The sequence below is a fragment of the Camelus dromedarius genome, chromosome 5, assembly GCF_036321535.1.
Source record: "Camelus dromedarius isolate mCamDro1 chromosome 5, mCamDro1.pat, whole genome shotgun sequence".
In the NCBI taxonomy this organism is placed as follows: Eukaryota; Metazoa; Chordata; class Mammalia; order Artiodactyla; family Camelidae; genus Camelus; species Camelus dromedarius.
Genome location: NC_087440.1, coordinates 9,866,034 through 9,882,659, shown reverse-complemented (window position 1 = coordinate 9,882,659; position 16,626 = coordinate 9,866,034). Strand labels below are relative to the sequence as shown.

General features: G+C 46.9%; 2 protein-coding genes across 3 annotated transcripts in view; one reads left to right on the top strand and one right to left on the bottom strand.

The window, feature by feature from the left end:
* Window positions 1-4,064: 4,064 nt before the first annotated feature.
* Window positions 4,065-16,508, bottom strand: LOC135321361 (uncharacterized). The gene is made up of 2 exons (XM_064486357.1): window positions 16,280-16,508; window positions 4,065-4,933 (listed from the first exon to the last, which is right to left on the bottom strand). The coding sequence occupies exons 1-2, from the start codon at window positions 16,506-16,508 to the stop codon at window positions 4,065-4,067; spliced, it is 1,098 nt and encodes a 365-aa protein (XP_064342427.1).
* CGNL1 (cingulin like 1) overlaps window positions 4,545-16,626 on the top strand; it is a 144,073-nt gene continuing 131,991 nt past the window's right edge. Inside the window, exon 1 of one of the 2 annotated variants that reach the window (XM_031452666.2) lies at window positions 4,545-4,611. The gene's annotated coding sequence lies outside the window, so the exon portion shown is untranslated. The remainder of the gene's footprint in view (window positions 4,612-16,626) is intronic. The other variant, XM_031452668.2, reaches the window with a different exon arrangement.

Below are 16,626 nucleotides of genomic sequence, written 5' to 3'. Positions count from 1 at the left end.
CCGGGGATCCCCTCCTAAACACACCACCTGCCCCAAGTCCTGTCTCAGCTTCTAGTTTCAGGCCAACCCAAACCAAGGCAGCTGCTTTCAAAGGCACCAACCAAAAGACCTCTTTCCAGGTGCCCTCCCCAACCCCATCTATCTTCCCAGCAGACCTGCTCCACTTCAGCCAAACAAACTGCTTTACTATTTCCTGCTTTGTTCACTTCCTCCCACTTCCCATCCTGTGTGTTTGATCAGATTTTCCATGAGTGCCCTTTCTCTCTTTTACCCGCATTCACTACATCCTCACAATGCAACCCAAAGGAAGTGCTCTGTGGTGCAGCTTCCCTGCTACAGCCCTTCCTGTGTTCTGCTTCCCCACTTGTGTGTCATGTACACCACAGCATTTCTCTGAATATTTCTGCATCATGTTTCCCATGTACACAAAATTTGGTGGAGAAGAGAGGTGATTTTCCTCTACTCTTCTTCCTGAATAGTTCTCTTCTGGCCAGTTTGTGCAGTTGACAAAACAGACAAACAAACCCCCCAAAACCTCATTCTACAGCTTAATAACAACATTCAAAGGAGCAATAAAAATAAAGGAAGGATGCACTTCAGTATTTCAGAAACTCAGCCCAGGAAGGAAAGATTTGTTTTCAGCTGAGGTTGAAGGAGCTTGAGCTGCAATCTTGACAGCAGCAGCTTCAAAAGCAATTTCTCCAATAAACTGGTCTCCACTGTGCTTTTCTCCTTGCCCCCAGTGGCTCCCCTGGTTTTTGTTATCAGCAAAATATCTGCCGGGAAGTGGGGGCCAATGGCTGATTAAATTCTTTTTAGACAATGAGCAAATGTGTACCGAGTGCATACTTTGTACAGCTCCTTGTGTGAGGGTCTATAGGGGAAGCAGACTAGTGATGTTCGGCACCACCCTCTCCTTCGTGAACTGCTCATCCTTTGGCTTCCATTCGAGACTTCCCTGGTTCTTCCTCACAACTCTCAGGGACCTTTCTCCTTCTCCTTTGGCCAGTGGCCTTTGCTTCCTCAGCCCTAAGTGAGGGCACTTCACTCTCTTCTTCTGGCACCTGGTGTGGCCCCCAGTGTCCTTTGCCCTCTACTGCCCATCCCCACTCCCTGCTGCCTGCAGGGCATTTCCACCAAAAAGTGCCACCAGTACCTTACCCTCCTCAGAAGCTCCCTATTTAAGATGCTCCAAGCCACCAGCCTTGAAATCTCAGCTCTGTCTCAGCTGTGTCTTTGCCCTTTCCACTCCCTGAGTGCACGCATCTGCTCCCCTCCCAAGTCCTAGGGGTGTTCTTTGGAAATATTTTTCTTCCCTGTCCCTCCCTGCTGCACCCCGCCCCCCATCACTTTGCTGGTTCCTGGGCTGCAAGTTTCTGCCATCCCAAGTCTCCAGGGCCATTTAAGTGTCCTCTATAGGATGCACGTTCCACTACAACCATTTTGAGGTGGCCAAGTACTGTCTGGTTAACTTGAGCCCCCTCACTTAGGTATCGTATGCTTTTTCTGCCATGTGGCCCCATCCCCCTTTCTAGTATGCATCCCATGACCCCTTACAGGCAGCCTCTGTTCAGGAAAGCTGGATCACCTTCTGAACACTGTTCACACACCCTGTCCACCTTGAGTGTCCTCCTGGACTCACCCCCACCTGGATCCATGATTTCTAGAATAGCTCAACCCCACTTCCTCCAAAAAGACTCCTTTTTTCCTCCACATCCCTGCCAACATTTATTTGTCTTCTTTTTGATGATGGCCATTCTGACAGGTGTGAGATGGTGTCTCATTGTGATTTTGATTTTGTGCTTCCCTGATACTGGTGATGTTGAGCAGCTTTTCATACTCCTGTTGGCCATCTGCACTTCCTCTTTTGGAAAAATGTCTGTTCAGTTCTTCTGCCCATATTTTAAATGGTTGGTTTGCTTGCTTTTTAACTGAAGTATAGTTGATTTTAAATGTTGCATTAGTTTGTGGTATACAGCCTGGAGGGCCTTATGCTAAGTGAAGTAAGTCAGACAGAGAAAGACAAATACTGTAAGATATCACCTACATGTGGAATCTAAAAAAATACAATGAACTAGTGAATGTAACAGAAAAGAAACAGACTCACAAATGTAGAGAAGGAACTAGTGGTTACCAGTGGGGAGAGGGAAGAGGGAGGGGCAAGATGGAGGTGGAGGATTAAGAGGTACAAACTGTCAGGTATAAAATAAGCTACAAGGAAGTACTGTACAGCATGGGGAATATAGCCAATATTTTATAATCACTATAAGTGGAGTATAACCTTTAAAAGTTGTGAATCACTATATTATATACCTGTAACAATATTGTATATCAACTATACTTCAATTAAAAAAATACAATATTATAAAATAAATACATAAAGTTAAAAAAATTTAAAGAGAGAAAGACTCCTTTGACTATTGCTGCCTCCCTTGATTGTTAAGTAGAATCCAAATCTCCATACCACGCCCATCACCAGTACTTTACACATTAGTTAATTAATTAATTAGAGTACAATTGACATGGCATTTGTTTCTGGTGTACAACATGATTTGATATTTGTATATGTTGCAAAATGATCACAATAAGTCTCGTTAGCATCCAGTTAAAAGACTTTTTTCCTTCTGATGAGAATTTTCAATATCTACTCTCTTAGTGGCTTTCAAAAATACGTAATTCAGTATTATTAACTATACGTGCCATGCTGTACATTACATCCTCATGACTTATTTATTTTGTAGCTGGAAGTTTGTACCTTTGTACCCCCCCCCCCCCAGGTAACCACCAATCTGTTATCTTTATCTATGAGCTTGTTTTTTTGTTTTTTTGTTTTTGTAGATTCCCACAAAGAAATGAGATCATATGGTGTCTGTCTTTCTCTGATTTGTTTCACTTAGCATAATGCTCTCAAAGTCCATCCATGTTTTTGCAAATGTAAGGATTGCCTGCAAATGTCAGGATGGCTGAATAATATTCCATTCTATGTATATTACCACCTCTTCATTACTCATTTATTCATTGAGGCACACTTAGGTTGCTTCCATAACTTGGCTATTGTAAATAATGCTGCAATGACATTGAGGGGTGGAGTGCATATATCTTTTCAAGTTAGTGTTTTCATTTCCTTTGGATAAACACCCAGAAGCAGAGTTGCTGGATCCTATGGTAGTTCTATTTTTAATTTTGTCGGGAACCTCCATAATGTTTTCCATAGTGGCTGCACCAATTTACATTCCCACATCCTCAGCAACACTCATTACCTCTTGCCTTTTTGATGATAGCCATTCTGACAGGGGTGAGGTGATAACTCATTGTGGTTTTGATTTGCATTTCCCTGATGATTGGTGATGATGAGCACCTTTTCATGTGCCCTGTTGGCCATCTGTATGTCTTCTTTGGGAAAATGTCTAGTCAGATTTGCCCATTTCTAAATCAGATTGTTTTTTTGCTGTTGAGTTATATGAGTTCTTTATGTATTTTGGAAATTAATCCCTTATCAGATATATGATTTGCAAATATTTTCTTGCATTCACTATCACTTTTTACGTTTTTATATTATTATTTAAAACTATTGAATTTTCAAGAGTCTATTTCATTCCATATGTCAGCAGATATTTACTTATTAAGTACAGGTTGTGTGACATTTCCATATCTTTCGTAGGCAATCTTCACAACCTGGTGAGGTGGGCCTCCTCCTCCTCATTTCACAGATAGGAAACATTGTTGCTCAAACTCCCACAGTTGGTCAGCAGCATTCTGCAGTCTCCCCTGGAATGCGCCCAAACTAGATACCAGAAATCTGATTTCTAATCCCAGTCCTGCTACCATCAGCTGTGTGACCTTGGGCATCTCACTTCTCTGCCTCTTTAACAGGAACGGACATTCATTACTGTTAGATTGTAAGTGGCAACCTTAATCTTGTACCTCTTCAGCAGTGTTTCTAGACATAGAGAGTGCTCAATAAATATTTGTAGATTTGATTGTGGTAGGAGAAAAGTTACACCTTTAAGTTTGGCCAGGTGGGGAGAAAAAGGCTGCCTGGAAGGGTAGGGAGAAAACTAGGCTCAGGGGCTGTGGGTTGGGGGTGTGAAACGGGCAAGGCTTCCAGGAGCGGGGGAATTGGAAGCAGCTGAGGCCCGGAGGTGAAAAGTATCGGGGATAACAAGGGAGGTGGCAGGACATTCCGCTCTGGGGAAGGGTAAGGACAAAGCGTCGCTGGAGAGGGGTGTGAAGCCCGAGGTGAGATGGGGTGGAAAAGAGGTGCCGGTGTGGCGAGGGCGCGTGCCGGCCGGGCCGCGGAGGGGCGGTGTCGGGGTGCGGGGAGACGAGTCCTGAGGGCCGGGGCGGCGGGAGGCAACGCGGGAGTGCAGGGAGGGCTCGCCGGGCGTCTGGAGCGGGCGGGGCGGGCCGGCCCGGGAGGGGGCGTGGGGGCGCGGGGATCCCGGGCCCCGGGGGGCGGCTCGGACGGCCCCGGCCCCTCCCCCCCGAGGGCGGGCGGCGGGCGGGGCGGGGCTCAGGCTTGTCCGGCCTCCTGGCGGCGCCTCGGCCCCTGCACTCGGGCCGGGCACTGCTGACTGCGGCGGGAGCGGGACCCGGGAGGCGGCGGCGACGGTAAGTGAGCCGGGAGCGGGCGCGGGCCGGCTATACTGCGGGACCCGGAGGGGCTCGGGCTCCACCAGGTGTCCGGAGCTCAGCCCGCGTGTCCGCCCTCCCAGCCCCGCGCGGCGCAGCGCCGGCCTCCAGGCGCGCGAGTCTTGGGGTTGGAAGGTGCGCTCCTGGCTCCCGCCCGCGCGCCCTGCCGGGAGGACGTGCGGAACAGATGGTGCGAGTTCCCGGGGGCCCGCGTCGCGGCCGGGACGAGGGAGGGGCTCCGGGAAGACTATAGTGAAGAGGGACTGGCAGCCCTGCCGCGACCCTCGGGCGCGAATGACAACTGGGAGTGAGCCAGGGTTCCTCCGGGACCCAAAAGAGCGCCTCAGACCCGGTCCGACCCTGCTTTACTGAATTGCTGGACGTGCTGGTCCCGACCATCCCTGGAAAAGAAAGGGCTGGTGGCCACTCCTCCCTTGCTTTCCAGGTCCAGACAGGTCGTCCCTGAAAGCCCCCGCCCCACGTAAAGCACATATCCAAGCTTTCCAAGGGACTTTTCCAAGTTGCATCACTGTTTGGCCTCTACATAGGTGCTTGGCTGTCATGCTGGAGTTAGTTACATAGGATTTTAGAAAACTTTGTATATTGACTGAGTATCTGTACCCCTTCACCTCAAGGCAGCAGTGCCTTTCCAACGCTGCTCACAACACGCTGTTCAAAACAGGATGGGAATTCTTTTGGGTATTGGTTCTCAAACTTGGCTGCTCATCTAGAAAGTTTAAAAAAAATACTGATGCCTAGGTTCCACCTCTAGAGATCTGATTCAGCTGGTGTAGGGTGCAACCGGGACCGTGGAATTTAAAAAGCCAGGTGATTCTAATGTGCTCTGGGACGTGCTTTTTGCTTCCCATGGCCGCTTTCTGAACTACTAGAGGTGATCTCAGGTACTCTTGACTCTACCTTCTGTAACCACCTCTTCACCTGAAGAGCCTGTCGTTTGGTGCTTTCCAACTTTAAACTGCACATGGTGCCTTTTTCTGAAGTTCCTTTTGCTTCTTTCTCTGTTTACAGAAAATACTGCTAGTGCACTTTCTGTCAAGGAGGTGGGAGTGAAGGAATTAAAGTCATGAAGTCCTTGCAAGGGTCAAGGTTATAATACAGGGTCGTCCTCTTTAGGAAGAACTAAGTGATAGTTTGACTTGTCCTGTTTGGAAAGGATTTCAGATTAAAAGGAGGAAAAATAGTTTAGGAGTCTGTCAGCTTTGGCAGACCCTGTGGCACAGATAATGATTTTGCATAAATATGGGGAATTTTTTATTTAAGAACGCAAGCTGACAAGATCTTTAAGGTTTTGTGATAGCTATGGTGTTACTATGTGTGTTAAGCTTTATTGAGTAGTTTGGGCTTATTCTTGATGTGTGATTAAGCCCAGCAGATGTAACAGTGTACATTTCTTGTTGATAGAAAAGTCCCTGAGTCAGGGAATTGCTGCCTTTACAGTAACATGACACATCTGAGGTGAGACCTTGGCCACTTGTCAAATGATCTTAAAAATGATAGGGAAATACTACTAAGGAAAACCTGAACATGTGTATACATTGAGTGGATTTGATCATATGTTTTCTTAAAGTGTGTTTTCAGTGTCCTTGTTATTGACGGTCTCTTGGGATCTTGGTTAATACTGTGGTACCGAAGTATGATGTTGCTATTAGATTCCCACTTATATGTTGCTACCTGGCCACAGTGGATTTTATTTTTTTTCTTAGGTGCTGGCCCACTATATTGCATTTTTATTAGTAGTGGAGTGACATACTTATAAGAGAATGCCTTCCAGAGGTGGAGGAGCATTTGTGTTCATTTTTACCTCCTAACCTGAGTCAAATAACGTTGATTTTTGAAAAATACAAAATTTTAAGTTTTGCCCCAGTTGGTTTTTCTCTTTTTCCCATCTTCCACTACCATGCCCTGCTCTTATCATTGTGTTCAATTGCTGGAAGTGGAGTCCGCTGTGGCAGCCGTCTTAATTGTCTTGGCTGGAGAATGGAGGTTATGTGGAGTGCATGCTCTCACAGGGTGGCCCCTGACCCGAATCCTCAACCTTTGGGGGAAAAGACCATATGGAAAGTGTTTTTCCTACTGTTGAGGTTTTTTGGACCAGGCTAACAAAATGAAGTCAGTTATTGACTGGAGTGTTGACTTCCTAATCTTGTCTCCATTGGTGGGGAAGATGTTTATTTGAGAATGCTGTTGACCTCTTAGTGACTGATGAGTTACACCTGAACAGCAACAGTTAAACTGTGACTATAATGGTACGTTCTGGAAAAAAAAAAGTGTATGTAAATATGGACCTAAACAGATTTATTTAAACATTTCTTCCTTTGGAGTAGCAGCTCTTAATATTCTAAAGTGATTTAGAAGAAAGTAAGTGAAGGAAGAGTGAGGGGCTTCATTTAGAGAAAGGGTTAACAGCATTCAGAGAGGGATCTTGGATTTGTGTTAAAAATAGACTGCCCTATTGGTTTCCCTTTTTTTTTTCCCCCCTTTAAGTAGGGACAGTTAATTTGCTTGTGCTGATGGGTTGGGGGGTGGTTAAAGAACTTTAATGGCCTCCTTAACTCCCTTTCTCCCTGCAACCCTTTTATCTAAGAGATGCCATTGACCCTTTTAAAAAACACCACCGATTTTGTGCTCTTCCTTTCCTTCCCTCCTCTGAACTGAGCCTGGCACTAAAGGGCACTGAAATGGCTGAGAGGTTGGCATCAGAGGAGGAAAACAAAGTTCAAGGGGAATTGAAAATTGGGTAACTTTCCCTGAATGACCAAGTGCTTGATTCTGTCATGTGACATGGCTATTATCAAGAAACAAGTTATGCCATGAAACCCCTGAAGATGGAAAAGTAAGAAAAAAAGGGGACTTGATGGAAATAGCACCAGGGTGTTGACTGGCTTTCACGCAGGGGAAGTATGTTGGAGTTTCCAGTCAAACGCCCCAGTTCCAGCCGCCTGCCCCCTTCCCTTTCGTCTTCACTGTTCCCCATCCCCCAAACCAGTATCCCTGGGAGAGAGTGCTTCATCTGAAATGCACACCAAATTTTTGTTTTTGTTGTTTCATTTCTTTAATCACTTTAACAAGTTCAATTCTTACAAAGCCCTGGCAAAGCTCTGTATTGTTCACTGAGTTTTTGGTAAACAGGGTACAGCCCCCGACTTAGGGAGCTTGAAGACTGGTGATGTAAATCGGGGGTCACGGTAAGTCGGGAGCGCTTAGACCCACGATGAGCATAAAGAGCTGTGAGGGGAGCCGTGTGCCACCTGGCTTGTCCCACCTGGATAGTAGTGCCTCCTCATTTCATGGGCACAGCGGGCACAAGAAAAGCTCTACTTAGGCTTAAATTATTTTATTAAGTCTCTACATTAAGTTTTAAATAACCTATTTCAGATACTTTCTGATGGAGGAGAGGGAAGCATTCAAACACAGGTGCAGAGGGGATGTGGGGAGTGAGGAAAGAGGAGGCCACATTCTGGCAGATGTGATTGGCTTAAGGAGTACTTAACCACACGGTTCAGGGATGTTACCTGGGGTTGGGAAGCTGGTGGAGGATGTGGCTGGCTCCATCTCTGGCATGCTGGTAACTGAAGCATACACATGTGAGCAGTGGCTGCCTCTCCTGTGCAGCACGGCCGGGAGGAGAGGCCAGCAGCTGTTGTACTGGACATGCATGTGGTTTGGTTCTTGTCTGTGACTCCAGCCAGTGTGTGGACTTTCATTCTTTATCATACTCTTTCACTTTAGCTCAGGTTTCCTTGAACAGACAGGTGTTCCTTGGACAGCACCCTGCTTTTCCCTTGGGAAGGTGGTTTCCAAACAGCTGACCCATGTGACTAATAGCCCTAGGGTGTAAAGAGTAGTTAGCAGTGGGCTTGGCGCTTGTCTCTGTTGCTCTGAAACCCCTCCGTTTCAGAGGTAGGAGGCAATGGCCTCACTTTACAGATGCAGAAACTGAGGCCTCAGAGGTGCTGGACCCTGGGCAGCTTGGGTGCTTGCAAGCAGTGGTAGAGCTGAGGTTCAAGTGCTCGGGTCAGCCTGAATTCAAAGCTAAGGACTTTCCACCGCTCCCTGTGCCTCTTAAGAGCTGATTGAGAAATTGTGTTTTCCGTGCCTTGTTTTTCTAACATCATAGTCTCCTTCAGTCTGGATTGATTTGCTGTTTCCCTCTACTGGACGATGTGTAATCTTAGACTTAAGAGTACTGCAGGCTTGTTCTCTCTGGGGAAATCGTATGAAATCTTATTTTTCTGGCTTTTTTCATGGAGAGGGTAGATGAGGCTGTTTAGAAAGGCGCTGCATGGATCCCAGATCATAGGTTAGAGAGACATTATCTTCACATTTCTTCAAGATTTGTGAACCTCTGAATTTCTGTAGATGATTGTTGGATAAGAGATTAAAAAACAAAATTCAGTGTTGAACATTCTGGAGCAACACGAAGCTGGGCACGTTCAATTCCCATTTGTGGTACATAAACATAAACAAAACTTGGCTGCGTTGTAATTACCTCAAGCTCTTAAAATTATAGGTGAGAAGGGTTCAGAGGCTGCGCAAAGCTGTAATTAGCAAAGGTGAGTTGAAAACAGGGTTACTGTGTGTGTGTCCATTACTATAATGGGCTCTGGCTCTGTGTTTCGTCCTAAGAAGGATCAGCTCCGGGGAAGACTTGCAGGGGACTCAGTGGAGGGTCGTCACAGACTTAGTGTTTGGGATTAGCGCACAGGGTGAACCTGAAATATTTCAGCCGACCTGGCTGGCAGCCCCTTGTCTTATAGGGCGGGGTTTATTCCCCGCTGCCCAATCACAGGGCTTTCGACTTGCCTCAGGTAGGGTACATAATGTCTCAGGCTGTTACTTTGTAGGTTTCTTAAGTCTGTAAAAACCTTTTATTATTAATAATCTTTCACTGTTGCTTCCCTCTTTGCTAGAGAATTGAGGCAAGATAACCAAGATTTTCTACTTTTGGCTTCAGTAATTCTCTTGGGTTTTACCTCTGACTTCCCCTGGCTTTCTACCCTGTATTTTACTGCATTTGAGACAGGCACTCTGTTTTCCCTTTGCAAATTGGAGTCTGTTTAGGGACGAGGACCCCTGTGACCATAATCAGGGATCCTGTGACCAGGGATCAGTGTTGTTAGTCCCATTTTCCAGCTGAGGAACCTAGAGAGGTCCAGAGTTGGTACTAAGCGGGAGTTTGGGGATTCCAGCTTCGAGTTTGAGATACTGTAACAGCTGTCCTCTTTTGATTTGATTACAAAGGAAAAAGAAACTGCCGAGTTTTCGAAGTTGTGCAGAGGTTCTTGTACATCCTCTGAACTAATCCATTTCCTTGAGCTTTGCTGTAGCGGTATTATAGCTTTAAAAAAAATTTTGATTCTCCACCATTTTTTCCCATGAAATTATTAAAAACAGTGACTTACTCAGAGTTATACTGCAGCAGCTAAAAAGTTAATTAGCCTCTCTCATTGCCCTAATCAAATATCAAAACCTGGAAAGTTTACTGAGAGTGGTGATTGCCTTGTGAAAGCTTTAAGAGTTGGAGAGGAACTGATAAAGAATGAAGGGAGAGATAAGAGAGAGGTTTGCAAAGGGACTGCTGGGTGGAGTTTACCAAATTTCAGACTTTTTCTAACTTGTGAGTTACAGGTTTGGGGCTCAAGCACCTTTGTTACACATGCAGTCAGACCAGCTCAGCCCTAACTGTGCTGCCTTGAGCCACCTGTAAGCTTTTTGGGGGGTAGGGTGTAGGGTTGGAGAGAGGAAGTAGGGAAGCCCGGCAGAGGATGGGGGTTGAGGGGCTTGGGGGGTGGGGAGGATTAGAGCCGCTAGTTACCTGGTTCTTTGGGTCTGGTCTGCTCAGGGCATGACCACCTCTCACTCCAGGTAGGGTACCTGCAGTGAGTCCAGCTTCCTGGGTGTGAGGCAGCTGGGTGGGTGGGGTACAGAAGAGACAGAGGATCACCAGACTTCTCAGGAGGCCTGCCCAAATCAGTCATTCTCATAATAATAGCAAATGCCTCTAGAGCACTGGCCTCTAGCCCTGACAGTGTTAAACCGAGCAGCTCTGTGAGTTAGGTACTATCACAAACCCAGCTTCAGGTTGGGGAAAGAAGGCCATGAGAAATTGGGCCACTTGTCAGAGCTGTGTAGCTACCAAGTGGTCCGTCGGATCCAGGCTTCACACTCGTCTGGCCCTGAGCTGTGCCTCTTTGGACCCGGAGCCTGGTTGCTGCTCAGGCTCCTCATTCATCCACTCAATACCCCAACTCGTTCATTTCTTCACAGGTTGTTGGCTGCTTGGACATGGCTTTATCTCAGCAGTTAGAACACCACCTGCGCCCTTTGCTTACATGTCTGGCCCCCCAAACCTGTAAACAAACCTGAGAAGAGGAGGGATGTCGCCACTAACCTCACATCCCTGTGCCTAGCAGAAAATAGCTGCTCAGTGAGGTTCTTTGGGAGGAAGGATGGACATCAGTCAGCCCTTTGAAACGTGACATCCTGTGCTTCACCTGTCTGCCTGCTAGGAGTCATGATGATTTCTAAACAGAAAAACAGACGAGGGCTGGGAAAGGTGAAGAGTTTGGGGGGAATGTTTCACCGAAATAATCAGGGGGGATTCTTGATGAAAGCGTGTTTTGATAATGTATTTATTGCAAGCTTTTGTGGCCAGTGATGTGTGTTGTTTGTCTTTGTGCTTAAACATTTATTATTCGAAGGGCATGCCTACCCCCGGCTTGCAGATGATTTTGTGAGTCAAGGAAGTCCTTCAGACTTCCAGGCGTTGTTGGGACTGTTCTTGCCCACCAAGCCAGCAGGCTGTGTGTTTGGAGTTGAGGATCAAATCCCTGGAGGATTCAAGTCCACCGTCCATGTTCCCAGGGCAGGGCTCAATATAACATTCAAACATGTAAGCTGGTGGAAGGTCTGTCTATCTGTTGTCTCCTCCTTCCGTCTTCACTCGGTGGGTTGAGAGCATTGGGGTCTCACCTGCTTGAACTGGAAGCCATGTTTGCCCATCACAAGGAGTGTGGTGGTCTGGGTAGCTTCCTCATCCACTTTAGGAAAATGGGCATGTAGCCCTTAGCTCATAGAGTTGTTAGGGCAGCATCTCTGTGACAAAGTACAGTAGCCCTGAAACCCACTGGGAGACATTTGGCAGTATCTGGAGACGGCTTGGTTGTTAGTGGTGGCTACTGGCATGTCGGTGGGTAGAGGGCAGAGAAGATGCTGAGCATGCTACAATGCACAGGACAGTCCCCACAACAAAAAATCTTGCAGCTCCCAAAGTGAGCAGTTGGAGGCTGAGAACCTGGCCAGGTGGCACCTTTAACAGCGGTGGTGGTTTTTAACATCTCTTATCAAAGGAAACTTTTGGCTAGTGACATACAGCCCTGCTTTCTTAAGTGGGGTGGAAGGAATGGAATTTAACCTTTTGCTGGGGCTTCTGGGACACTCCACAGGGGCCCCTGAAATGTGGGAAGACTTGCTTTCCTCTCCATTAAGTGCTCTTTAACTTCATTTGTAATTGCGTGCTCCTATTTACATATAAATAATACATACACATTTACATGTAAATAACTAATATGCTAAAAAAAAATCCCTGGCTCTTCAGGAAGGCTGTAGCATGGGGTCCTGGAGAAGAAGCCAGGACCCGCTGTGTGGCCTGAGGTCAGCTCCAGACCTTGGGAGGCTGGCTTTTCTCTGTGGAAGGACGAGTGATCGCATGACCCTGCTGTCTTATCGTATTGTTCCCAGGACTAAATAAAATAAATCTGAACCCATGAGAATAGCTCTGTATAAGTGAAGTAATTCTACACACATGAAGGTGTAGTTTAATTCCTAAGACGTGCTTTTGAACATGTTTGTCAGAGAACTCCATGCATAAGTGGTCCCTCGGGAAATGCCACCAAAAATGGATTAGGAGCACAAGGAACTATATTCAATATTTTGTAATCACCTTTAATGAAAGAGTATGGAAATGAATATATGTATGTATATGCATGACTAGGACATTGACACATTGTAACTGACTATACTTCAATTAAAAAAAAAATGAATTAGGGCTCAAGAACCAGAGAATATCCATGTTGGGGGCCCAGTGGTAAACGAGGCCCAGAAAACACGCCTGCAGGGGAGCGTACAGTTTGGAGGCTATGTGCCCAGGGTTGAGGGCATGAGTGTGGGTGTGCATGACCTTGTCACCTCCCTCTGGGTTCATCCTTTGGCTTTTCCCCTGTTTACCAGGGGACCCGGGTCAAGCTCCTTGACCTCCTTGTGTTTTGGTTTCCTTGCCTGTGAATGAGGCCAGTGATAGCACCACTGCCCCACAGCACCCACAGCTGTTGGGGGAAGTGACCTACCTTTAAGTGCATAGTGCACATGGGAAGCTTAGTTCAGTAAATGAGTTGTTAATAGTAAGTGATATTTATTACTCTGGGCTATGGCAGGTATTCTCTTACTCTAGTGAGGAAAGGGTTCCTCCCAGGTTAAGGGCTGAGAAAAGATTTTTCCGGAGTTCCTGTTATCAATTTTTAATCTTACTGTGGTAAAATTCACACAATGTAAAGTTGACCATTTTAGCCAATTTATGGTGGATGGGTCAGTGGCATGAAGTCCATTCCCAGCATTGCACAACCATCACCGCTGTCTCATTCCAGGACTTTTTCATCACCCCAGAAGGAAATCCTGTAACCCAGTAGGCAGGCATTTCACATTGCCCTCTCCCCCCAGACCCTTACACTGCCAGTCTGCTTTCTGTGTTTGTGGCTTCCCCTGTTCTGGGCATTCTATGTAAATGGGATCATACAGCACGCGGCCCTGCGGTCTGACTTCTTAGTGTCACATTTCCCAGGCCCACCTGTGTACCGCAGGGAATGCCAGCACCTCACACCTTTTACCTGGTGTCTTTGTGGAATAATGCAAGCCTCAGTGCCATCAGGCCTGTTCTCCCACATCGTGTCCTGTTTTCAGACTTTAAAATGTCAGTCTTCGTTTGTTTGGGTGCTTTTTGGCGAGCCTTAGTTTTCCTACTTTCCCTATCCAGTGATTCCAGTGACCCTAGAAATGAATATTGGAATGAAGCTCTCATGCCGAGTTCTTGGTGCTGCTGGGGAGTAGGTCTTTTATTTCTGAAGAGTGAACGGCGGGAGCACACTGGCCCCCAGAGTTGTGTTCACTTCCCCAGGACAGCGTGGCAGGTTTGAAAAAAAACTAGTTTCTGGAAAGAACACCCACCAGGCCCTTTTATTCCTCTGTTTAAGAGCTTTCCACATGAGAAGTGGCCCTCAATTAAGTCGTTTAATACAAACCTCCCTCTGTTTTAAAGCTGTCTTGGGAAGTGTTTACATTGAATGCCACTGCAGGCTTCTGAGTGAGGAGCTGTGGAGTGAGGGCTCCTTAACCTGTGACTTTAATCACGTCGTCTGCAGTAGGTTTCCAGGTGGAGGCCTGGCTGGATTTGTCATTGGCCCAGACAACCTGAACTCTATCCTCCTCCCACCCCCTCAGCCATCACTGGTGGGAGATTCCGAGAAGCCTAAAGCCCTATAGAGATGGAAAAGTAGCTCCTGGAGAGAGGCTAGGCTGAATGGAGGTGGTGTGCCAAGCGCCCCCACCCCCCGCCCCACCTCCACCCTGCCCCCCAGTTCTGATCCTAGTAACAGGGTTGGTGGCTTCAGTGAGAAGAGACGAAAGCAGTTAGGAGAGCAGCTCAGGGCTCTGAGATTCTGGGTCCTTGAGGCGAGGCCTGAGCTTTCAGCCAGGATTCAGCACTTTCCTGGGTGAAAGGGCCATGGGCCCTTAGAGCTGAGGAGGCTCTGCTTTCTGCTCTGATTCTGGAAAGGTGAATAGGCCCAGCTAAGAGGAAGCAGGGTGTTGGCAGCTTTGGGGGCTTACGAGGTTCTTTTGTGGGAAACACTAGGATTTATCACAGAGGAGTGTCCAGGGAAAAGCTGTGTGCTGAAATCAAGGGTGCTCTGGGGTGGCCTTCCCTTTGTGCTGCTGTCCTGGGGCTCCAGGACAGGAGGATGGGGAAGCCCAGATCCTGGTACGGGTTGGGGTTTGCAGAGAGGCTGCAGGGCCTGGTCCTTGTGAGCCTGGACTCTGGCCCTGGACTGCCAGGGCCAAATCCTGCCTCCGAGGTTATATGTTATATGAGTTAACCTGTGTAAAGTACTTAGAACAGTGTCTGCAAGGGGAGGTGTATATGGGTATGTGCTTATTATTCTGACACTTATGTGAATCCCCAGTCAGAGTCGAAAAATGCTTCTTATTTTTGGAGCTAATTCACCTCCATACCCAGCAGGCTTGTGCAATCCATGGGAGAGAGTGAGGTCACTGAACCCTTAAAATAACATGGCATACAGATGGGGTAATCATGCTTGATGAATCTGTTAAGTTCTCTGAGGGACAGAATAAATGTGGTAAGAAGGGCAAACCAGTGGATATAATTTATTTAGATTTCCCAAAGACCTTTGAAAAGACTTAATGCCAAAGGTTATTAAATATGTGAGTCTCCCATGGCTCTGTATGTGGAGGTCTTTTAAGAGTATATTTGTGGAAGGAAGTAGATTTCATCATCAATAAGTATAAGAATCAGATCCTTAAATGCTCAGATGCTGAATTTCATTCCTTTTGTGATTTAACCCCAGACAATGAGTGAATAAAATGAATAGAAGCTTTGTCAACACCCACTGCTCTCCCCCAGTAGGATTTAGGAAGCTTGGGGGTTTGCTAGACTCAAAAGATACCTGTAGGAATTACTACTTTTTGTATGTAATTTTTCATTGTGCTCCATTTCCTGTGGGCTTGGCATGGTTCCTCATGTGTAGGAGTGCTCTGTGTGTGTGTGAAAGATGAATAAATTAAGACCCCCTTAAAATAAGCACGAATATTTCACTAGTGCATGTCTACTACTACTACTCCAGGCAGACTTACCATTATATTTGGTCTTTTGATGGTTGTAGTAGTTTTTGCTACATAATGTTGCTGTGTAACAAACAATCCTTGATCTCAGTGCCTTACAACCACAGGCGTTGGTTGGGTGTGGTTTGGTGGACCGAGGCTGGCCTTAGGTGGGCCAGGCTAGATTTCAGGCTTCTGTCTGCCAGGTCTATTCCATGTATGCTTATTCTACGGCCTAGGCTGAAGGGACAGCAGTTTTGCTGCCCCCTAGGGCATGCTCATCTTGTGACAGATCATGGTAGCCTAAGAGGGCAGGTGGAAATGCATGAAGCCTTGTTTGGCTTTGGCCCATAACCACTGGTCAACACAAATCACATGGCCAAGCCCAACATCAGTGCGGTGGGCAAATGTACTCAGGCCATTCTCATGGGAGGTACTGCCAAGTCAAAGAAGGGGGATTTATAACCCCATGATAGGGGAGCGGATGCTAAAAACAGTGATTGAATCCATCATAGTGGTCGAGAATAAATGAGATGGATGAGAAAAGTATGAGTTAAACCAGCCTTTTGAAAGCTTGCTAAACCTAGGCCAGTGGGGTAAAGAGAGAGTCTCATGTTTTGCCTAGGTACCAGCCTAGGCCTTGGTAATGACTATAAGTTAGCCTGGCGTGCACGGACTTTCAGCTCAATGTCAGTTCACATTCATTCACTACAGCCGTGCTCCTGGGAGTTGCACTTACCTGTGGGGGTAGCAGAAGTGGTGGGCCGGGTTTCCTTCTGGTCAGCAGTCCTGACCTGACAGGGGTGACAGGGAGAATGGGGAGGGCCAATGTATCCAAGGAAGTCAGGGGCTTGGCTTACACTTTGCATGGCCCCCTCTTGGCAGAGGTCTGTGGGAATCAGCCTAACTCCCACCTCCAATTGTCTGTTACGGTTTCTCATCAGGCTCTTCGTGCACTCTGCCCCCATCTTTATAAGGATTCTGGGCCTTAGTTTCAGGAATCCTGCTTTTACCTTTGAAGAAATAGTCTAGGTGACTTCTGCCAGCTGACTCACAAGTAGCAAATCCAAACTAGATCATCCAGTT